Source organism: Herpailurus yagouaroundi, unplaced genomic scaffold (assembly GCF_014898765.1).
Source record: "Herpailurus yagouaroundi ecotype Mexico unplaced genomic scaffold, PumYag 194, whole genome shotgun sequence".
In the NCBI taxonomy this organism is placed as follows: Eukaryota; Metazoa; Chordata; class Mammalia; order Carnivora; family Felidae; genus Herpailurus; species Herpailurus yagouaroundi.
Window position 1 is genome coordinate 6,326,471 of NW_024412425.1, and position 23,208 is coordinate 6,349,678.

Here is a 23,208-nt window from a genome sequence, read left to right on the forward strand (position 1 = left end):
GGTGCCCTGGCTGCTCCAGGGAGGTCATGGGGAGCACAGCCCTCGCCTCAGGCCTAGTGGGGTGAGGGTAGGAGGGCGTTGGGGCCCAGAGGACAGAGGCATGGCCCATCCACAACCCCCGTCCAGCAGGGTCTGGCTTTCCCAGTGGGCTTTGAGGAAGCCAGGCACCCCCACGGTGGGATCCCACCTGCTTTTAGCACAGCCGGTGGTTTCCCCTCAGCCACAGAGGCAGTTTCAGCTTACAGCTGCATTGTCCACTCACCCTACCATGCATTCCTGGCCTTTTCCCCAGCTGGGCTGAGCGGCCCCAGGAGGTCTCTGGTTACAGGTCAGGGAGCTAAATCTCTGTTTGCAAAACACAGCCCGAGCCCCCTACACTCCCTTTTGGCTCTGTCCCTGTCCCTCAGAATGTAGGTTCAGGGCACACTCCCAGGGCGACCTATGGGGAAACTGAGTGGTCAGTTGTGGGGGAGTACTGTGGGGGGCAGGCAGCCGACCAGGGTGTGACCCTGGGCCTGGAGCTGGGTGTACTTCGGTGTCAGAAAGGGCCCTTGCCCTCAAGGCTTTCCCCATGCAGGTGATGGGACCCTAGAGGGATTCTCCCCATCAGAAGAGGCTCCTAAGAGTCCAGGTGGGACCTGCCCTGGTGAGGAAAGGAGGAGGAGAAGGGAGGGGTTGGGAGCTGATGGAGGAGGTGCATTGATTGGCAGGGTGGTACGTCCAGGTCGGGAGCAGTGCCTGCATCAGGCACAGACCTGCCACACAGGAGGTCCCCAGCATAGTCACTGAAGGAACAGGTCAAAATGGTAGACCCCCGTGTGTTAGGCTGGGTAGTGCAGAAGTCACAGGCCGCTGGGATTGGGTTTAGACCAGAGACAGGTATGTGATCAGAGTCATCTTTATGGAGTATGAACCGGCATGGGGATGTGGTGGGGCCCTGAGCTGGACCAGCATGGGGACCCACGTGGTGGGTCCTGAGCTGGGCTGCTGGGTGCATAGCACCCGGGACCGGGATGTTCATATACCTTGCTGTGTTCCTTCTAGGGAGGCATTTACCATCCCCCTGATTCCGCTTGGTCTGAAGGAAACCAAGGATGTTGACTTCTCAGTCGTTCTCAAGGTAAATCTCAAAGCCATGGGCACTTGACTCAATGTTTACAAAGAAAAACTAGAAGTTGTGTATCCCTTGCAAGTGGCCGTAGGCTCAGTGGGCCAAGTGTTAGTTGATTTCTGCAGGATGCCTCCAGACCCCTTCAGCAAGCCAGAGAATGCTGTGCTGTTCTCCTGTGTCCTCCGGCTGTCTCTGGTTCCCTCCGAGGCTCGGGGCCCCGGGAAGGCGAGTTAGAAACCTGGGCCTACCCTCCCCAGGAGGCCAAGCCACAGAGGGTCCATGGAGGATGTGCTTTGGAATTTAAAAATTGTATCCTGTATTTTTTCTTAAACATGGCCTAAATTGGTTATGAAATTTATGGAGAACAGCTAAATTTCCCCCCAACGTTTTATTCCGAAAATTTCTAAACTTCTAGAAAAACTGAAAGAATTTGGCAGTGAATCCGCGTATACTCACTACCTAGATGAACATTTTGCTTTTATGACATGTTTGTCCATCTATGCATCCCTGTATCTACATACCAATCCACCTTGAATAGCTAGAATTTATGGGGTTTTTTCCCTCTATCGAATTACTGGGGATCCAGCTGCATCTTCTCTTTCTTTCTTCCTTCCAATCTCTCTCCCTTTAAAAAAATTTCTTCCCCTTCTTTTTAAAAAGTAACAGCTTAACCCCCCCCCCCCCCCCACACACACACATACACACAGTATCTGGCCTCCTCTTAATTGTGGGGGTCCCTGGTAAGCAGCTGTTACCTGTAGGCCCATCTGCGCCTGTAGCTGTGCTGGATGCTGGTGATGTCACAGGTCTTGAGTTCCAGGTCTGTGGCTCAGTGGAGATTTCAGGTGGGAAGCGGAACAGGTGCTTTGACAGAGGCCCCCAAAGCTGCCTTACCCCTGTCCAGGGCCAAGAGAGGCCTCCCATGTCTGGAACGCCCTCCTCTTCCTCCCCTCCCTGGCTCCATCACTCTGAGTTTTAATGAATCACCCCCAACGTTCATTTAGGAGGAGAAAGGGGAAATGGGGTGGAAGGTAGTGCCTGTCTCTGAGCTCTCCAACACAGGCATGGTGGAGGGCAGTTAACCCCAGCATTGTGAAAAATACTGCTGAGTGTTGCATTTCTTTTCATAGTAACTCTTGTTAGTTGGCTCATCTTGGACTACTTTCAATTTAGGAAAGAAAAAATGATCATATGCATTTTGGGCACTATGAAATGTGTCCTTTTAAAAGCAATTGGTTAATGCTTCAAGAGCTTCTGCACTTGACCTCCATTCTGGAGCAGAGACCGTAAGTCTCCTGACTTAAGCTCTTTCACTTAGGGCCTTGTTGACTGCTCCCTTGTTTATACCCAGGTCCTGGTCCCTGTCAATTTGGGGTTTATTTTGGCGTTTAAGAAGGGACATTGGTAGCCGTACAAGACTCAGGATCACCCAAGGTTTGATTTTCTGGCTAGAAAACAACCCAGGAGCTGCAGCTTTATGTCAGCTATGTAGAGGCCACCTGAACTTCTAGATGGGACACTTGTCACACGTCTGTGAGACTCAAGACAATCTTTATGTCTGTGGAAATGTGTCTGGGTGCCTTTGCGGAATAGTTTCTTTAAGATTTAGTTTGTTGCTTGGATCCAGGGTGGCAAGGGCACAGGCATTTTAGAAGGAGACTCTTGGAGACACTTGGGGATTTTATGGAATCTGTGAGGATCCAACCATGTCACGTGCTGAATCCCACATTAAACTCAGTGGGGGAAAAAAAAAATCACATGTGGCCATGGCCAACTGCTATTCAGCTGAGGCTTCCAACCATGTCATTTTAACCTCAAAGGGACTCTTCAGATGTCAGGCATACAAGAATGAGAACATTTGGGGACGTTCTGTTTTCTCCTTTCCACATTTGTCCCTGAGACTCACACAGACAGGTGCTGCAGAAGCACTTGGGCCGACTTAATGAGGGCAGTTCAAAGTGCAGGCCGCCTTGTACCTCCCTGTGTATCCGTGGGGCGTTTAATGGCCAGTAAAACTTCACGGTGTGATTTCGTTCTATTTTTAAATACATGGGCTTCCAAACGGCCTCATTTGAAGACACCATCAAAATAAATTCCCTTTCCAGAGAATTCAAGTTGTTTGTTTTGGGTGGTTTTTTTTTTTTTTTTTGGCCTCTAAATATAGCTTTATTTATTTATTTATGTTTATTAAAAACAGTACTGCAGAACATTCAGAAAAATACCAAGGCATGGAAAGATCCCTCCCAGCCCTACCCCGCCGTGTCCCCACTGAGCTTGGTAACCTGCTCAGCACTTAATCTTTGGACACTGGGGCTGTTCCTCCGGTCAGGGGCCTGACTCGTGAAGGTGTGTGACTCCCCCCACTCCCCTCCGTCATGACTTCACGTGGTGTCTGCTTATAGAAGGCAAGGTGGCTATTAATCTCATGCTTCAGGCAGCTTCCAAATGCTCGCTGTTGTCAGCGGCTCTCCACTGAGCATTTGCACACTTCACCGGATGTTCTCTTTGGACAGATTTTTAGATACGGATTTGGTCGGTGGGAGATCCGTAGTACCCACTTACCCACGAGAAGCGGTCCTGCCTTACACTCCTACTGACTGTGTGTGACTGCTTATCTTCCTGCACTTTAGGTCACCCTGGGCAGCGTTCACCATTTTTATTTTTTTATGCTATCTTTGTGATCTTTGTGAAATCGGGCAAAATAAGAACTTATTACAGTTTACATTTCTCAGGTCGGTACTTGAGTTGAATGCATGTATGGTTTGGGGTTGGGTTTTCTGTTTTTTGGTTTGTTTTGTTTTGTTTTGAGTTTATTTATTTTGAGAGAGAGAGAGCATGCACAGGCGGGGGAGGGGCAGAGAGAAGAAGAGACAGAGTCCCAAGCAGTTCTGCACTTATTAGCACAGAGCCCAATCCCGGGCTCAAACTCATGAACCGCGAGATCATGACCGGAGCTGACATCAAGGGTTGGACGTTTAACCGTTTGAACCACCCAGGCGCCTCTCCTGTATGTTTATTTTCCCTTTACACTTTCCCTTTCAAATCAACTGTTGCTGCCCTTTGTCTGCTTTTCCAGTGTGCTTTTATTTCTTACAAGAGATCTTTTACATATGAAGGATATTAACCCTTGGTTTTATATATATTGCAAATGTTTCTCTCAGTACATTCTCTCCTTAATTTAACTTTTGTTATCCAAGCAATAACCAGCTTAAAAAATATAACATATATATTTCTGCCTGTAGGATTTTATGTCGATGAACTTACCAGCCCTTCCCTTTACAGTTCCGCCTTAATAGCGTGTTCGGAAAGCACCCTCCACGCCAAGATGGCCTAAATATTTTGCCATTGTTTCCTCCAGTGTCTTGTTTAAATGTTTTCACATCACATCTTTAATCTATTTGGAATTACTTTGGGAGTAAAAAATGAGGTATAGGGCTGTAGCTTTTTATTTAAACCAAATGGGTAGTCAGTTTCCCCTGAACTCTGTGAAGAAGCCATCTGTGGTGCTGGATGGTGTCTGTTTCTCCCCATGCTTCCCCCCCCCCCCCCCCATCCACCCTTCTCAGTCCTGCTCTGTGCCTGGGAGGCCACAACAGGCTCCTGCTCTGTGGCTTCTTGTTGCCTGTGGCTGGGGGGGGGGGGGGGGGGGGGGGCCCCCCAGAGGATAGGAGGAGCACCAAGAAGTTCGGGCATTTATTCTCCAGGCTCCTTCAGCCGGCCTCCTTTTTTTCATTCCCAGAGGGAAGGTCCTGGTGGCTTTGGGTGCCTACCTCAGGTAGCCAGCCACCTCTCTGGGTTTCCAGAGCTCCTTCCCTACCCTGACCCTTTAGCTCTGCGGTTCCAATGGCCCTGGAGGTTCCACACCATCCCTGCGGTTTCCCTTAACCCTGCCCACACCCCTGTATTAGCCCTTTGCTTCAATTCACATTGGCCTGCAGTCTGTGTGTGCCATGCCACTTCCTTCCCGTCTGGACCTGCTGGCTGCTCCAGCCTTTCCCACTCCTGTGGAACGCTGGCTTCTGTTATACACCTGATTCTCGAATCTCCTTCCCTCTGTTTCTGATCCATGCCTGGTTTCATTGTCTATCCATTGCTCACAGTTTAATCCCTGTGTGTTTTAACAGCACTTAGAGCAAGCCTCTTTTATTAACTATGCTCTTCCAAATGTTCTTGGCTTTTCTTCCACATTTTTACTCCCATGTTTTGTCAAGTTTCCCCAAAATAGCACTTTTGGGTTTTGATTGAAACTTCATTTAGATTCATAGCTTAATTAGGACAAAATTGTATCTTTACAATCTTGCACATTTTCATCTATGAACCAAATATTTCTAATTGTTGATGTCAACAAATAGCGAGTTTTACAGGGGCAGAGACCATGTCTGTCTGATTTTAAAAAATGATTTAATGCTTGCCATTTGCAACAACATGGGTGCATTTGGAGAATATAATGCTACGTGAAGTAAGTCAGAGAAACACAAATACCATATGATTTCATTCATATGTGGAATGTAAGAAACAAACGAAAAAAGACAAACAAAAAACCCAGACTCTTAATAGAGAACAAACACGTGGTTCCCAGAGGGGAGGTGGGTAAGGGGGTGGGCAAAATTTTATCCCTGGGAATATTGTACTTTTCTTGATCTGGTACATTTGGGAAGATATGGTTTCCCTGTTACATTTTTTCTAACAGGTTATGGCTTGTATTAGAAAGGATTTATACATAGTAACTTTTTGTCCCTTTCACTGGATGCCTGCTAGTTTAGGAGTTTTTCAGTTGAAGCTCTAGGTTTTGTAAATAAGGCATTATTTTGGAAAAAAAAATTGTTTTTTCCTTTCTAATGTTTGTCTTTATTTGTTAACTTTCAGAATTATGTTATATAAATAGAATGATGTTATATAATCCTGTCTTATCCCTGATGTTTACAGTGGGTTCCAGCCAGATTTAAAAAAATTTTTTTTGTTAAAATGTTTATTTATTTTTAAGAGAGAGACAGAGTGCGAGTGGAGAAGGGGCAGAGGGAGAGGGAGACAGAATGTGAAGCAGGCTCCAGCTGTGCTGACAGCTCAGAGCCTGATGTGGGGCTCGAACCCACCAGGCGTGAGATCATGACCTAAGCCAAAGTCAGAGGCTTAACCGACTGAGCCACCCAGGCGCCCCCCCCCCCCCTTTTTTTAGAGAGCGTGTCAGGGAGAGGGACAGAAGGGGGAAGGGGAAGAGACAGAGAGAGGGAGAGAGAATCTTAAGCAGGCTCCACACTTAGTGCAGTGCCTGACACGGGGCTCCATCCCATGACTCTGGGATCATGACCTGAGCCGAAATCAACTGAATGAGACCCACAGGTGCCCCTAGATATTTTTTCTTCTACTTAGTAAATTTAATCTCACCTAGGAATGCATTTAGAATTTACCAAAACTCTCTCTGACTTCTGTGAGGTTAACATAAAGTTTGTAATTTCTCTCCTAATTTTAAGAACATTTTTGCCATGGGACACCTGGGTGGCTCTGTCAGTTGAACATCTGGCTCTTAGTTTCAGCTCAGGTCGTGATCTCACAGTTTGTGGGATCGAGCCCTGCTTGGGATTCTCTCTCTCTCTCCCTCTCTCTCTGTCCCTCCTCCCATTCGCGTATGTGCACGTGCGCAGTCTCTCTCTCCCTCTCTCTCTCAAAAATAAATAAACATTTAAAAAAGAAAAAGAAAATTTTTGCCAGCATCCGTAGCAGAAGTTGGGGCACCCGGGTGGCTCAGTTGGTTAAGCGTCTGATTCTTGGTTTCGGCTTAGGTCATGATCTCACGGTTTGTGAATTTGAGCCCCACATTGGGCTCTGTGCTAACAGCGCAGAGCCTGCCTGGGATTCTCTCTCTCCCTGTCTCTCTGCCCCTCCCTTGCTTGCTCGTTCTCTCTTTCTTTCAAAATAAATAAATTAATTAATTAAAAAAGAAGAAGAAGTTGACAGAACAGTGTGCTGTTCTGAAAAGGATGCAATTTTTCTCAGCCCTGAGCATCTCGAGTGGTGACCTGAACGGTGTTTTCAGAGATGTCATCGGAGACATCCAGATCATTTTTGCCATACTGAACTTCACTAATAACATAATTATGGTGGAGAATCCTTTCAAATTTTACAAACGGTCATTACATTAGGAGAGGAGCCGATTCCAAATATCAGCACTTTAAGTTGTAAAAAAAAAAAATCTGTGACAGATTTCATACATTGAAAGGAAAACTTAGGTAAGAAAGACCAAATTGAAAAACAGAAGGAGCAGGTGCCTGGGTGGCTCAGTCGGTTGTGCATCCAAGTTTGGCTCAGGTCACATGACCTTACAGTCATGAGTTTGAGCCCCACGTCAGGCTCTGTGCTGACAGCTCAGAGCCTGGAGCCTGCTTCAGCTTCTCCTGTGTCTCCCTAATCTCTCTGCCCCTCCCCTGCTCATGCTGTGTCTCTCTCTCTCTTTCTCTCTCTTTCAAAAATAAATAAACATTAAAAAAAATTAAAGAAAAAAAAACAAGAAAAGAAAAACAAGGAGCTTCTGCATATCCCTGGACCCAGCAAGACATTTCAAAATGTATGCTGAGGAGCTAACAAGAGGTGTGCGGGAGGGAGACTGTCATAGTGCTATCTTTAATCACAGAGGTTTACAAATGACTTCAGTGTCTAACGAGAGGAAGTTAAGAATATGATACTTATTGGCTAGCACATAGTAGGTGCTCGGTTTATTTGTTCAGTAAATGAGTTGTACAGTGATTACATTGGAGGACTGTATAACTATTAGAAGTCATGTTGCAGGGCGTCTGGGTGGCTCAGTCGGTTAAGCGTCCGACTTCGGCTCAGGTCATGATCTCACGGTCCGTGAGTTTGAGCCCCGCGTCGGGCTCTGTGCTGACAGCTCAGAGCCTGGAGCCCGTTTCACATTCTGTGTCTCCCTCTCTCTCTGCCCCTCCCCTGTTCATGCTCTGTCTCTCTCTGTCTCAAAAATAAATAAACGTTAAGAAAAAAAAAAAAAGAAGTCATGTTGCAGAGTATCTTGTGGTATATGAAGACGTTTGGCACATTGCCAATTCAAAGAGAAAAGCATAGCAAATTTGTATATTCACTCAACAGAATCCCACGTTTGTAAGACGGTGTGTGGGTGTGTGTGCGTGTGGATATGCACTGAACGTACAAAAAGGAGGTGCTTTAATGTAGAAATTGTGTAAATTGACTGTACTCACAGACACTTGAGAAAACATAACTGACCAGTGTCACTCAACTTTTTTTTATAGCCAGGGAGAGCCAACGCTCATGGCAGATGTTATGCAAGAAGCCACTCTCCTCCCCCTTACCCCGTTTTTATCTTTTCCCTGTAATGCTTGCCATCTTCTAATATATGATGTCATTTACTTGTTTGTGGTGCCTGTTACTTATTGCCTGTGCCCCCTTGTGAGAACATAAGCTCCACGGGGAAAGGTCTTTGTTTTGTTTGCTGATGTAGCCCAGACACTATGGACGGTGCCTGGCACGTAGCGGGTACGCATCAGTGTGAGTTGTGTGACTGAATGAACCCACGGGTCGGTCATCAAACGCTGGACTGTGGACCGGGTTAGGGGGTCTCCTTCGGGTACTTCATTTGTGGAATGCCCAAAACTGCTCTCCCAAAGGCTCCCATCATAGACCCCAAGGGTAGCATCCTCATAACAGTGCCTCGCCAGGAGTTTCCTTCGTCAGGAAGCCCCTGTGCTCCGAACATCTGAGCCCTGCAGTATCTGTGACGTTCGCCAGAATTGTTCAACGTGTAGTACTTATGTGGTCACTTAACTGTCCTGCGAAGACATTTTAGTTGTTTGTTTGTTTGTGTTCAGTAGGCACCATGCCCGACGTGGGGCTCGAACTCATGACCCCAGGATTAAGAGTCGGATGCCCTACCGACTGAGTCAACCAGGCACGCCTGCAAAGACATTTTAAAATAAAAATAATTTCAACTTTCTTTTTTACTGAAGCGACAAAAGGAACTTTAAATATACATGTTGTTATGAATTCTACATGGATTTTTAAAGGGGGGGAGAGCACATTAGACATTCCTGTATACCTATTTATGGTTTCGAATGTCACCTTACAGTGGTTCATCTCCTTTCTCTTGCAGGATTTTATCCTGGAGCATTACAGTGAGGACAGCTACCTCTATGAAGACGAAATAGCAGATCTGATGGACCTGAGACAGGTACAGTTTTGCGTGCAGCAGGGAGGGGAGGATGGCCACTGGAGTCTTCAGAATGTCCTTAAAGTCTTAGAGAATCGCTCCTGGTTGGAGGTGATAGGGAGGTGCTCCGGGAGCCATCTGTTCAACCCGGCACACGAGAAGACCACAGGAGGGGACAGACACGCCCACTGGCACATCTGGGTCTGGATTCCAGGACTCCTGAGTTCATGCCAGCCCTTTGCCACCACTCCTAGCGCTCACGATAGCAGCACTGGGTCCCGGGCTCCATAGACGTGGTTATGTGCGACATCTTCCAGAAAGTGGGGGGGGGGGCAAGAGGAGGCAGGCATCGACTGTGTCCTCACCTGCCCCCCGCCGCCATCCATGGCTCCTCTCCTTTCAGGCCTGCCGGACGCCCAGCCGGGATGAGGCCGGTGTTGAACTGCTGATGAGTTACTTCATCCAGCTGGGATTTGTGGAGAGCCGATTCTTCCCGCCCACCCGACAGATGGGGCTCTTGTTTACGTGGTAGGTGCCCGGGGTCCCTGCTGCTGTCTTCCCCATCAGCACCCCAGGGGCTCCTCTGCAACCACAGCCCCCTCTTTCAAGCGGTCCCATTTATACAGGAGAGCCTGGAGACGTGTAGATAAACCGGTGTTTATTTATGAAGGGGACCCAAGGGGAGGAGGCTCCAACAGACCGTGGCTTCTTGCTTCTCAGAACAAGTGAGCCGAGCAGAAGAGGCATTTTTTCGTGCTCATTTTATTGTTGGGGGAACACCGGGGCTCTGAGGTGGAACTAACAAGAAGCAAGATTCTTGTTCCAGATGGGGCAGGGGGTGGGGATCAGGTTTTGTCCCAACGACAAAGGCAGCAAACAGAAATAGATCGGCTCTTAAAACCCTGAGCAGAACATTTGATTCTTCTCGAGAGTTGGTATTTTCGAAGGGTAGTGTCGTTTAACTACTTTGGAGATGCTGTACCTCTTCACTGAGCGTACTTAGCATGGGCGAAAGGGGAGGAAATGCCAAGAGCTACGGGGCATGTTCAGAGCCGCATTTCACCACAGCTGGTGATTAGTGATGCTGTCCTTTTGAATGATCAGGCGGATGACTTTTGCTAAAGATGCCTTAGCTGCCTACTCACAGCGAAAAGGCTGAAAGTGTTTCTCCTCCGTGTTGAATTAGGAGGAAGCTCCACATCTATCTCCTGGTTGACATGTGAACTTTAAAACAAATCCCCAGTCTTTTAGACTTGAGGAAGAATTATGAGGGGTTAGTAACGGCTGTGTTACATTTAGGAGAAGACCTGTATTTTTTTAATACACCTTATTTTTTAGAATGGTTTTACGTTCACAGCAAAAGTGAGAGATTTCGGGGAGCCTGGGTGGCTCAGTCCGTTAAGCGTCCGACTTCGGCTCAGGTCATGATCTCGCAGTTTGTGAGTTTGAGCCCCATGCCGGGCTCTGTGCTGACAGCTCAGAGCCTGGAGCCTGCTTCAGATTCTGTGTCTCCTTCTCTCTCTGCCCCTCCCCTGCTCATTCTCTGTCTCCCTCTGTCTCTCAAAAATAAATAAATGTTAATTCTTTTTTTTTTAAAAGAGAATTTCCCATATACCCTCTGCCCCCCAACACATGCCCGGGCTCTCCCATTACCACCCAAAGTCCGTAGTTTACATTGGGGCTCACTCTTGGTGGGAGGCATTTCATGGGTTTTGATACATGTATAAGGACACGTATCCACGTTGTACTATGATGCAGAGTAGTTTCACCCCCTTACAATTCTCTGTTCCATCTTTTATCCCTCCCCTTCCCCCACAACCCTGCTGATTCTTTCTGTCTCCATTGTTTGCCTTTTCCAGATTGTCAGATAGTTGGACTCGTACAGTATGTAACCCTTTTTCAGATTGGCTTCCTTTCACTTAGAAATACGCATTCAAGTTTCCTGCATGCCTTCTCACGGCTCAATAACTCATTTCTTTTTATTGCTCAGTGATATCCCACTGTATTGTTGTTTGTGCCACAGTTTATTTATCCATTCACTTATGGAAGGACATCTTGGTGGAGAAGCCTTTTTCTTGTGTGAGATTGTGGGCACCTGATCTTGTGTGAGATCAGACCCGTTGTCTTGCTTGGAAACGAATGCTTCATTGCATGTGTGTTTTTGAGTTTCATTCAAGAAATACACTTTGTCCGTTTTCATCCAGAACAGCACTCACTAGCCAAATGATCCGTATTCTCAAAACCGTTTCTTTTAAATAGGTATGACTCCCTCACCGGAGTGCCAGTTAGCCAGCAGAACCTGCTACTGGAGAAAGCCAGCATTCTGTTTAACATCGGAGCCCTCTACACACAGATCGGGACCCGGTGCGATCGACAGACGCAGGCTGGGCTGGAGAGTGCGGTGGACGCCTTTCAGAGAGCAGCAGGTGTGTCTCCGCAAGGGCTGCTGGGATACAGTCCTGGCCCCACCAGCTGGCACTGGCCACTGCAGCGGAAGAGGGTCAGTGGGTCTAACCCGGGCCCACGCAGAGCCTCACAGGCCTGCAAGGGCCAGGCGGGTTTCTCGAGCTGGTGTTATCTTCCCACCGAGAGAACTGCTTAATGGCTCAAACCCTGTCGCCTCAGTCTGGGTTTGGCTCATGCACACAGCGAACGAGTCCCGTGGTTAACAATTAATCTTTTCCAAACAGCTGGTCCCGAGGATGGCAGTGAATGAGTTGTTCTTTTGAACACTGTATTTATTGAAGAAGGGAATACGTTCTCTCAAAATAGTGCAAGTGTAGGCTCTTTTTGGTTTTCTTTTATCAGGAGTGGTTCATCACGGCATTTTACTGTCCGTGCCTTTATCGTGTGCCCATTCTGCAAAGCTTGCCTCCCTGAGATTGCTCCTCTCAGCCCTCTGTCAAGCGACACTTAATGCCAGCCTGTAGCGGGGTGGGGGTCACCAGGCTGGGTGCAGCGGGTGGGCCTGGCTCCTGGGTGTCTGAGGGCCCCGCATTGCTCTCCTCCAGCACGGCCCGTGTCTGGCAGACTCGCCCTGAGAAATGGTGGGTGGGACGGCGACACGGCACAGACCACAGCACGACCCCCTCCACTGGCTTCATGTCAGGGTTCATTCCAAGCTGGCGCTTATCACTGCTTTGGGGCATTACTCCCAGCGGAGAACTTTCCGGGTATCTCACTCTGCAAGCCTTTGCCATTTTGGCTGATCGTGAAACTGCTTCTGTTAAAATGACAGATCCCTTGGGATAAAACGACGCGCTAAGATTCCGTGTGGGAGCGGATTTCTTTCACTGTCAGTCCTTTTCTGGGCTCATTTTCTTTCTGAGGAACCTAAAGCAGGTGTGCTTGGTGACCCATCTCTAAGATTACAGCAGTATAGACGACATTAAGCACAAGAACAGAGTGGGAGCAGACCCAGAAAGGAGCAAATAGCCTGCAGCCATTGCCATCGTCCACAGGGCTGCTTATGCTTTGCAACAAAACCAGAGGAACCAGTCAGATGGGATTCATGTCAGGGATTTTATTTCAGCCCGGGGTTGATTGTCAGTGAAGGCTGTGACAGTTAATTTTCCAACCTATAAAAAAGTCAGCTAAGGGCTACAGCGGGAACATTCCCATTGGAGTGGGGGAGTCGATCTTTCCTGAGGTCCTGGGGAAAAGCCCTGAGTTTTGTAATGACCCAGGTGTTCCGTGTGAGCATGTCCGTCCGAGAGCTCTCCTGTCATCCTGCCTGCTTTCTGCTTTCACCTCCATTAAATGCCTGGTCATGTATGGAATTTCTCACAATTGTCCCAGGTGAGACAGGAACAAACAGGGAGTAGGCTGGTTTCCTTGCTTGATGCAGAGGTAAATGTTTTGGAAAAGGATCCGATTTTTTAAATCGTGGTCAAACATACAAGAGAAAAATGACCGTTGGCAGCCAATTTTAAGTGTTCAGTTCATTGGCATTAAGTACATTCACACTGTTGTGCAACGGTCTGTCGCCAGGACTTTGTCATCTGCCCAAACTGAAACTCTGTCCCCATTAAATACTAACTGTCTATTCCCTTCTGCCCCCAGCCCCTGGCGACCAGCATGCTACTCTCTGTCTCTCTGAATTTGACTCTTCCAGATCCCTCATCTCACGGAATCATACAGTGTTTGTCCTTGTGACGGGTTTATTTCACATAGCGTAACGTCTTCGTCCATGTTTTAGCATGTGTCGGAATTTCCTTCCTTTTTAAGGCTGAAAACTATTCCATCGTAGGTATACACATTTTGTTTGACCATATGTCGATGGACATTTGGGTTAGTTTTTACCTTTTGGCTGTTATGACTAATGCTTCCATGAATGTGGGTGTCTAAGTATCGGTTTCCATTCCTGCTCTCACTTCTTCAGGGTATGTACCTAGGAGTAGAATTGCTGGATCTTACCATGATTGAGACTCAGATGTTTTTTTTTTTAATGTTTTATTTTCATTTTTGAGAGAGACAGAGACAGAGTGTGAACAGGGGAGGGGCAGAGAGAGGGAGACACAGAATCCGACACAGGCTCCAGGCTCTGAGCTGTCAGCCCAGAGCCCAACGCGGGGCTCGAACTCACAAGCCATGAGATCATGACCTGAGCCGAAGTCGGACACTTAACTGACTGAGCCACCCAGGCGCCCTGAGAATCAGATTTTTTAAGATGCTCCCAGATACCAGGGAGAGTAGTATCCCCAACTAATGTGAAAAAAAATTTCCAATTCGCAGGGGTTTTAAATCATCTGAAAGAGACGTTCACTCATACTCCGAGTTATGACATGAGTCCTGCCATGCTCAGTGTGCTGGTCAAAATGATGCTTGCACAAGCCCAGGAAAACGTGTTTGAGAAAATCTGCCTTCCTGGGATCCGGAACGAGTTCTTCATGCTGGTGAAGGTGGCTCAGGAGGCTGCCAAGGTAAGGCGTCCTGGTTCCCGTGACTTCTGGGGGTGGGCAGGATGTGCTGGTGTGGGCCCCCTGGAAGCAGCCGGGGAACAAGCCCTCGGCAGCTTGCCCGTGACCTGGGCAGCGTGCCCGCCCTGGCCAGAATGCTAGCTTGCATTTTCTTGGCAAGTGTGGCGTTTTAGATACGGATCACTGATTCCATCTGCAGCTTAGCCTAAAAACCAGCATAATGACAGTTGCCTGATCTCCCTGTTAACTATGACACCGAAAGAACGAGGCACCCTTGGAGCTGCTCCCAGATTCTGGAGCGGCCTCCAGCAGGGCCGCTCCGTAGAAGAAAGGGCTCTTTTTCTGCACCCTGGGTGCGTGAGCACCCCTGTGCCAGGCTCCCCGTTCCCAGCGTTCCTTCTGTTTCAGGTCGGGGAAGTCTATCGGCAGCTGCATGCGGCCATGAGCCAGGCACCGGTGAAGGAGAACATCCCCTACTCCTGGGCCAGCCTGGCCTGTGTGAAGGCCCACCACTACGGAGCCCTGGCCCACTACTTTGTAGCCACGCTTCTCATTGATCACCAGTGTAAGGCTTGTGGGCTTGGGGGCTCTGGGCTTTGGTCTGGGTTGTGCTTCTGGGACATTGTGAGCTGAGCGAGAGCTGCCTGCCTCTCTGGAGACGCTCACAGCCTGGGGGCCCGTGTGGGATGAGGGGTCGTGCGGTTCTGCCTGAGATGGAGCAGACAGCTCCTAGGAGAGGACTTTTCCCCCGGAGGGAAGCCCAGGGTTAACATCAGTGAAACACTCCCCTGGGCACCGCATCCAAGGGGATGCCCCCAAGCTCAGTATTCAAGATGACCTTTGGATGTGATATTTTATTTTATTTTATTTTATTTTATTTTATTTTATTTTATTTTATTTTATTTTATTTTATTTTTCAGTGCATATCAGAAATGCATTTTTATTTTTACTTGAAAACAACTTAAATTTTTAGACAAATGATTTTAGTCTATAAATTGGATTTTGTTTTTGTACAGAATATAAAGATTTCCCTCACTGATCTTCCATGTGAAGGGTATTACAAGCCTGAAGGGAGATACTTTCCGCACACAAGTGTGGATCTCACACATAGGGGACTGGAAACCAATGGGGTAGTGCTTCTAACCATAAATTAGGACAAGTGACACCACATATTAAAAAGGGGTAAGAGAAATATTCTAGTTAAGCAGATTCAAGAAGCAAACAGGACACAAAAACTGCGCAGATAAGACGAAGTCAGCAACTTTAGTTAGGATTCTGCAGATTATGCTGGGGTAACAGGTTTGTGGGGTTATAGTGTGTACCACATGAAAACAGCAAGAAAGAGCCAGAAAGGCTGGAACAAGGGGTTTTCACTAAAGCAAATTAACTTCTTGTCAACTGCCAAAACCAAACAAAACAAAACTGAGCATATGCATGTTAGTATACTGAAGGCATGTTATGCCCGTTTCCGTGCAGTGTGCTAAAAGTTAGATAGAACTTCTTCGCTGGTGCACACGAATCATTAATAGTCACGGAAAGTTGTTTTGCTTGTGTTTTGTTGCCCCTTCTCACCAAATTTCGGGCATGTCTTGTTTTAGATGGAGTATAGCCTTTATCTATAATTTCGTCCTGTAAAAACACGTGAAGACAACGTTCATTCTGTGCCAGAGGATGACCAGCGAGCTTGTTTATAAACTGCCCCAGCCCCCGCTTCCTTTCTTCCATAAAATTATCATCAAATATTCCATCATCTCCTCTGAAAGGAAGCTGACGCAAAAATGCTTTTCCAGGCAGCGGGGGAACTACAACCTTGCTCTCTCTTTCTAATTCACTTTGCAGCCACTCAAAGTCACTGTATCTTCTAATAGTAGATTCCTTCAGCTTGAAAATAGGCAGATTTGTCTTGACCCTGGTTTCGTAGGTGGTGAAGCGGCCCTGGCCGACCCCCACTGTCTGCGGGTTGCTCACATCGATCTCGAGAAGTTGCTGGGCGGCCCGTAGGCATCATTCAGGTTCTGGGGCTTGGCGATCAGCTGCCCAGTGTCCACCACGGTCTCCGCGATTTCGCTGCTGCAGCTGCCGCCCTGGATGTGATATTTTGAATGAATCAAAACCAGAGCACCTGAGTGGCTCAGTTGGTTAAGTGTCGGACTCTTGATTTTGGCTCAGATCGTGATCTCACGGTTTGTGAGATCGAGCCCCATGTCGGGCTCTGCGCTGACAGCAGGGAGCCTGCTTGGGATCCTCTCCCTCTCTCTCTGCCCCTCCCCTGCTCACAAGGGGGATTCTCTCTCTCTCTCCCGCAACATAAATAAACATTTAAATGAATCAAAACTAATGCAAAAAACATATAATCCGTGGTGATCCAAATTTTCTTTATTTTTTTTTAATGTTTATCTTTGAGAGAGAGACACAGAGTTTGAGTGGGGGAGGGACAGAGAGAGAGAGGGAGACACAGAATCTGAAGCAGGGCTCCAGGCTCTGAGCCGTCAGCACTGAGCCCGAAGTGGGGCTCGAACTCACAGCCCGTAAGATCATGACCTGAGCTGAAGTCAGACACTTAACTGACTGAGCCACCTAGGTGCCCCAATGGTGATCCATATTTTAAATAGAGACTACAGATCAATAACAATGCTGTGCTGAGCTACACTGGAAACTGGGGCAAAGAGGAATTTTGATGTTTCTTCATCATGCATTTTTTAGCATTAATTTTGATATTTAAAAAATTGCGTTAAACTATCATGTGTTCTGATTGATGAGTTTTGGATGCCCTCTTACATTTTTAGCCCAAGCAAGGTGTCTTGCTCTCCTCGCCCTAGTCTTGGCTCTGATCTGAGGTCAGATGGGACTTCTGTTGTCATTACTTCCAATCAAAGTAGCCCTCCAAAGTAATGAAAAGGACCACCTCTGGAGCCACACTGCCTGGGTTCCTATCACAACGTGCCATTAACTAGCTGTGTGGTCTTAGTTAATTTCCTTAATTTTCTGTGCCTCAGTTTTCTCACCTATAAAATGGGGATATGAAAAAACCTATCTCATAGGGCACTTGTGAAAACCAGGTGCCTGTGTGCAAAGCTAAATAGTCCCTCATATCTAGTGGACGCTCGGGAATTGGTAGCTGCTACTGCCAGTGTTAATATAGAGTCTATTAGACGGGATAAGTCATGTAAACCAATAGAAAGAACGACACTTTGGTAATTGCGGTAGAAACACAAATGAGGCAGCAGTTGGACTCCTTGGTGAGGTCACGGAAGGCTTCTCAGAGGTGGTGACGTTTGAGTTGCCCTTTGAACTCTGAGGAAGACTTTTGCGGCCGAGCCAGGAGGAAAAGCACAGCCAGAGCAAGAACGCTAGCTGAGCTGTGGAAGGGAGGCCGGAAGTGTTGAGGTGGTGAGGCTAGAGAGGGGACACGTGCCAGGGAGGGTGCAGGCGTGGAGGCCACCAGAGGTCTGAGGCGGGGCTACGCTATCAGGTTCTGTGAGGTGGGGGAGTTGGAGGAGTTGGGGGCCCAGAGCCAAACCATGAGCCCCCAGAGTGTGCCTGGCCCCGGGTACGCAAAGTAGCCAAGGGTGTGTCCAGGGGCAGAAAGACCTATCGTCCCAAGGGCCTTGTAAAACTGGAGAAGGAAGACTGGAGACGTGGTTGAGAGAGATCTCCCAAAGGGGTCTTCGGCACCGTCTCCAGAGTCTGTGGCCGCGTCTGTGTCAAGAAGGGATTTACCCTGTGGCTTCCATTGCAGTGAAGCCTGGCGCAGACGAGGACCATCAGGAGAAGTGCCTGTCCCAGCTCTATGACCACATGCCAGAGGGACTGACGCCCTTGGCCACGCTGAAGAACGGTCACCAGCGCCGACTGCTGGGTACGTGTCGCCTGTCCTGCTCACAGGGCCCCAGACCGGTCCCCGGGGGAGGGCTCAGAGAGCAGGGCATCCTGAGTCGTCATGGCCGCTGTGGATCAGTTATCATGAGGCACATTCTGAAGACTCAACAGGCTTCTGGAACCGTGTTCTCGCAGGTTCTGTGAGGGCCCGGGCCAGAGCTTTGACCATCTTCCAGAGCCCTAGAGGTCCAGGGCTGGCCCTGGGTCATCCAAATGTAGAAGGACGTTAACTTTCTTCTGTCACACCTGAGAACTGGTGATGAATCGTCCTAGTTTGGTCCCTGCCAAGTCTCAGAGTGAAGATCTCTTTTCACGTGTGAAGCTGAATTCCTCTCCTGCCCAGACCTGCCCTCGTCTCATCCCCTCGATGGCAACTCCAGCCTTCTAAGTGCCCAGGCCAGAAACCTGGGGCTCGCCTTCTGCCTCCAGTTTTCTTTCTCATCCCACATTTGATTGGCAGATCCTGTTGACTCTCCCTAGAAAACACGTCCCAGGTCTGACCACTTCTTAGCTACCACCCTGGTCCAAGCCACACGTGTGATGTGCTTACTTAACAGACATCGACTCCCATCAGCCTCACACAACCCTGTGACGTAGGTATGGTCCACTTTACAGTTGAGGAAATAGAGACCCAAAGGGCTCATAACTGGTCCCCCTGCTTTCCCTTTGCTCCTTCATAGTCAGTTCACATGAGGCCTCTGTTCATACCCTAATGGGCTCCCATCTCACCCAGAGTAGGGGCAGAAGCCTTCACCCTGCACTGGTAAGGCTGGACGTGGTCTGACCCCTGCTGTCTCTGGCCTCATAGTTCCTCCCTTTTGCTCTGGCCCTCTGCCTCCAGCCATACCCTCAAGCTCCTTGTTACCCTTGAACACGTAATAGGCTTAGTCTTGCCCCAGGGCCTTTGCACTTGCTGTTCCTGCTTTCAGGAGTGCTTTCCTGTGATATCCTCTGGCTGCTCCCTTGCCTCCTTCGGGGCTCTACTCAGAAGTCCCCTTCGGGGCGCCTGGGTGGCTCAGTCAGTTAAGCGACTGATTTCAGCTCAGGTCATGATCTCACGGTTCGTGGGTTCGAGCCCCACGTCGGGCTCTGTGCTGACAGCTCAGAGCCTGGAGCCTGCTTCAGATTCTGTGTCTCCCTCTCTCTCTGCCCCTCCCCCACTCACACTCTGTTTCTGTCTCTCAAAAATAAATAAACATTCAAAAGTAAAACTAAAAAAGGTACCTTCAGAAAGGCCTTCCCAGATCACCCATCAGAGAAGAGCAACTCTTTGTTCCCGGTCTTCTTTTGCTGTATCTGCTACCTGCCCTGCTTCATTTTTCTCCATAACCTCATTGCCACACGGTCCTCTGCCTGTTTCTTTGCTCCTTAGTGATCTCTCTTCAACCACTAGCGCATAAACTCCATGACGACAGAGGCTAGTTTTTGTCTGCTGCTTTATCTCTACCGCCTAGAACACGTGGTAACTATTTGCTCAATGGATGTTTTATAGACCTGAGTGAGCCGTCCAGGCAGATCCTTCAGAAAAGAGAAGGTCCGCCTTTCTGGGCTGGTCCTGGGGCACTTTGGCTCTCCCTGACACATTCACACTGCGCTTTGGGACGCTGATGTCACGGGGGGTGCTTTTCTGTCGGCAGGCAAGTCCCACCTGCGCAGAGCCATTGCCCACCACGAGGAGTCTGTGAGGGAGGCCAGCTTGTGCAAGAAACTACGCCACATTGACGTGCTCCAGGAGGTGCTGTCCGCAGCGCACCAGCGCTCCCGGCTCAAGTACGCTCAGCACCAAGAGGACGATGAGCTGCTGAACTTGATGGATGCCCCTGACATTATCTGTGAGTGGCCCGGGAGCCCGTTTCTCCGGGGGCATGGCCTGTGTCTGCTCATCCTGGAAGGCTGGGGCAGACCCTGCTGTGTACTGGGTACTGCTCTCACCCTGGAGTTATCTGCTGCTCACACAGCGCGGGGCCTTCTTTATGGTCGTTGTAGCATGTGACTCCTTTCTGCCCCTCAGCGTGCCCCCTTGGTGTCCGGGCACCCTGCTGCCTGGCTTGTCTTCATCTCCTTCACAACCCCCTTGGCTGACTGTTGTTGCCCAATCCCACCCACCCCTCAGGCATTCTTGAGAGTCTGCGCTCGCTGCTTTGCCTCATCCAGATGCCTTTCCTTAAAGTCGCACAAACTCCCCGGGGTTCCAGCCGTCCCCTGTGGTCAGGAGACCTCGGAAACCACCTTCGCCTTGGTGTTTTTGCTACACCCCACGCCCCACAGGCCCTCTGCCTTCTGGGAGTGCCCTTTGCTGTGTCTTCTACCTCCGGCTCCATGGTTTTAAAGCCAAAGGCTTCCGTATTCCCTTTCCTATGCTTGCTCTTTCCTGGTCTCTACATCCTTTAGCCACGCCAACATTTTCTGTCATTCTTTTTGTAGGACAACAAATCACTCTTATTATGAAATGAGAAGTAAATATAGTGGAATCAGGGGACGTGGGGAAAATTTTTACCTTGACGGTGAAAATGCTTCAAAACCTAGTTTATCGTGTGCGTGGGTGTGTGTGGTAAGAACACTGAAGATCTGTCCTCCCAGCAAATTTCAAGTATACAGTATAGTGCTAGCTCTAGTCCCCCCCGCTGTGTGTTGGATCTCTAAAACCTCCTCATCTCGCGGGACGGGACGTTTGTTCACTCGGACCAACATTACCTCACTCCCCACCTCGCCCCCACTGTCACCCACTGTTCTTTCTCTGCTTCTGTGAGTTCAAGTGAGATCACACATCGCCAACACTTTCTGAGCATTTCCAAGGGATTCATTACCATCCTAGGCTCAGGAGGATGGAGGCGTTTTGGACAGTCGTTGCTGCCCTTGGGCGGGGGAGGAGAGGGGTTGTTGTCAGTTCTGCCCCAGGAGGCGGGGGTTGGGAGGCCCCTCTGAGAGGTGACTTGACGGTGAAGGGATGACAGGGTCTTTCGAGGAGTTGGGGGGAGGTGGCCCAATCGAGAGAACCTCCTTTGTCCATACTTCCTTCCACCCCACTTCCTACACCTGTGTCCCTAGTCTGTTAAAGTTCCACCCCAATTTCCGGGGACCACTTTCTGAGAGACGGAGCCCTGCGCAAGCTGGAGCCGGGGCTTGTCTGTGGTAACGCTGGCTGGTACCTACTGAGCACTTGAGGTCTGCCAGGCACAACAGTGAGCACCCTATATATACGGAATCTCATTCAACTCTTCCTCCAACTCTTTAGGGAGGCACTGGTATTGCCCTCATCTTAAAGATGAGGCAGTAAAGGCTTAGGGAAATCAAAGTCTTTGCCCCGGGTGACCAGGCTGGCAGGTGGAAGCAGGCATGCTGCCCTGTGATTCTCCTTCATGGACACTGGCTCCCTCCTTGGCCCCCGTGTCCACACAGTGTACTGCGTGGCCAGGAAGTAGAGACATCACCTCCACGGAGGGAGTGGGGGAGCGCGGCTCCTCGGGAGGCCGCCCAAGGCTGGTGGTGCCACTCTGGGAGTAGATGAGCACCCCGTCCGAGCCCGACACTGAGTCAGGCACTTTATAAGAAGCCACAGGGCCATCTTGTGAATAGAGGGGTGTGTTCTGTCTCGGCAGGGCCAGGCTTCTTCCCCAGGTTTTCTTTGTATACTGCTCTTCATGTATTCTTGGCCTGCTCTGGGATCCTTTGTCAGGAACTGCCTAGCCTCATGGTAAGAGTTGGCGTGAGCGTCCCATGAATGTGACGGTGGAGATTTAAGCTATCAGTGGACGCAACCGGGCAAACCGACGTTCCCCTGAAATCCTCATATCCCACATTAATGATGAAAGGAGGAAGCTCATCTCACCCGGGACTCTGTGCTGGGTCCTTCCTTCGTAACAGCCACCCCTGAAATGTAGACTACTTCTCGGTCGGGTTTCCCGAGTGCCAAAGGAAGTCCGCTAGAATATAAACACACTCCTCGAAGGCAGGGGATGTGTCTTGATTGTCACTGGTCTGTCCCAGCCCCAGAGTGAGGTATGGCTCACAGTAGGTGCCCGGATGGAAGGTGCAGCTGACACTGGGCCAGGGGGTTGACAGACAGTCAGTCCCTCTTCTGTACCACTTGTCTAGACCAAGAGGAAGGCCAGGTGACTAGGAGAAAGGTTTGCTCCCTCTTCCCTTCAGAGAGAAGACTTAGACCTGAGTTTTCAAGGATAACTTTCAATTATAGAAACATTTACGCTTTCACTTCTAATGTTCTTTTCCAGCTAAGACTGAGCAAGAGGTTGAAATTATATTGCCACAGTTCTCCAAGGTGACAGCAACAGACTTCTTCCAAAAGCTGGTATGTTGAATGCTTATTCCGTGATGACTCAAGGGAACAGCTCATATAGGCTGCAAGTATATAAAAGGCTATTTTTAGGTAACTATACTTTTTTTAATTGGAGACTTTATATAGTTTTTGTTAAGATGACTTAAAAAAAAATTTTTTTTTTAAATGTTTATTTTTGAGAGAGAGAGAGAGACAGAGACAGAGTGCCAGCAGGGGAGGGACAGAGAGAGAGGGAGACACAGAATCCGAAGCAGGCACAGAGCCTGATGCAGGGCTCAAACTCATAAGCCTCAAGATCATGACCTGAGCCTAAGTCAAACAGTTAACCAACCGAACCACCCAGGTGCCCATAAGATGACTTTTTAAAGAACATTTTCTTGAGGGGTTCCTGGATGGCTCAGTTGGTTAAGCATCCGACTTCGGCTCAGGTCATGATCTCGTGGTCCATGAGTTCAAGCCCTGCGTCAGGCTCTGTGCTGACAGCTCAGAGCCTGGAACCTGTTTCAGATTCTGTGTCTCCCTCTGTCTCTGACCCTCCCCCATTCATGCTGTGTCTCTCTCTGTCTCAAAAATAAATAAATGCTAAAAAAAAATTTTAAAGAACATTTTCTTTAAAATATATTGGATATTTTAGAGAAAATGGCAGTAGGATGTTCCTATGTGACTGCTGTAGCATGTATTATCCCAGATGCTGTCATTAGTCTCTGAGCAAGGCCAGGTGACATCTGCAAGGACAACAAGGTGACATTTCCTGTAGCTTCCATTTTTTTAAATGAAAGAGAGAGAGTGTGAGCAAACGGGGAGGGACAGAGAGAGGGAGAGAGAAAAT

The 23,208-nt window shown here is 48.8% G+C and overlaps 2 protein-coding genes across 2 annotated transcripts in view; one reads left to right on the forward strand and one right to left on the reverse strand.

Moving 5' to 3' along the window:
• Positions 1 to 23,208, forward strand: part of RHPN2 (rhophilin Rho GTPase binding protein 2) — a 60,985-nt gene that overhangs the window by 30,604 nt on the left and 7,173 nt on the right. Inside the window, exons 4-12 of the mRNA XM_040446228.1 lie at positions 1,045 to 1,120; positions 9,228 to 9,305; positions 9,688 to 9,812; positions 11,544 to 11,710; positions 14,019 to 14,206; positions 14,612 to 14,768; positions 17,943 to 18,062; positions 19,720 to 19,914; positions 22,315 to 22,391. Coding sequence (XP_040302162.1) covers positions 1,045 to 1,120; positions 9,228 to 9,305; positions 9,688 to 9,812; positions 11,544 to 11,710; positions 14,019 to 14,206; positions 14,612 to 14,768; positions 17,943 to 18,062; positions 19,720 to 19,914; positions 22,315 to 22,391 — 1,183 coding nt within the window. The remainder of the gene's footprint in view (positions 1 to 1,044; positions 1,121 to 9,227; positions 9,306 to 9,687; positions 9,813 to 11,543; positions 11,711 to 14,018; positions 14,207 to 14,611; positions 14,769 to 17,942; positions 18,063 to 19,719; positions 19,915 to 22,314; positions 22,392 to 23,208) is intronic.
• LOC121011629 (sorting nexin-3-like) lies at positions 15,124 to 18,030 on the reverse strand. Its single transcript, XM_040446235.1, is given in 3 exon segments — positions 15,124 to 16,182; positions 16,185 to 16,287; positions 17,924 to 18,030. Coding segments are annotated over 3 exon segments (690 nt in total). The 5' UTR covers positions 17,969 to 18,030; the 3' UTR covers positions 15,124 to 15,640.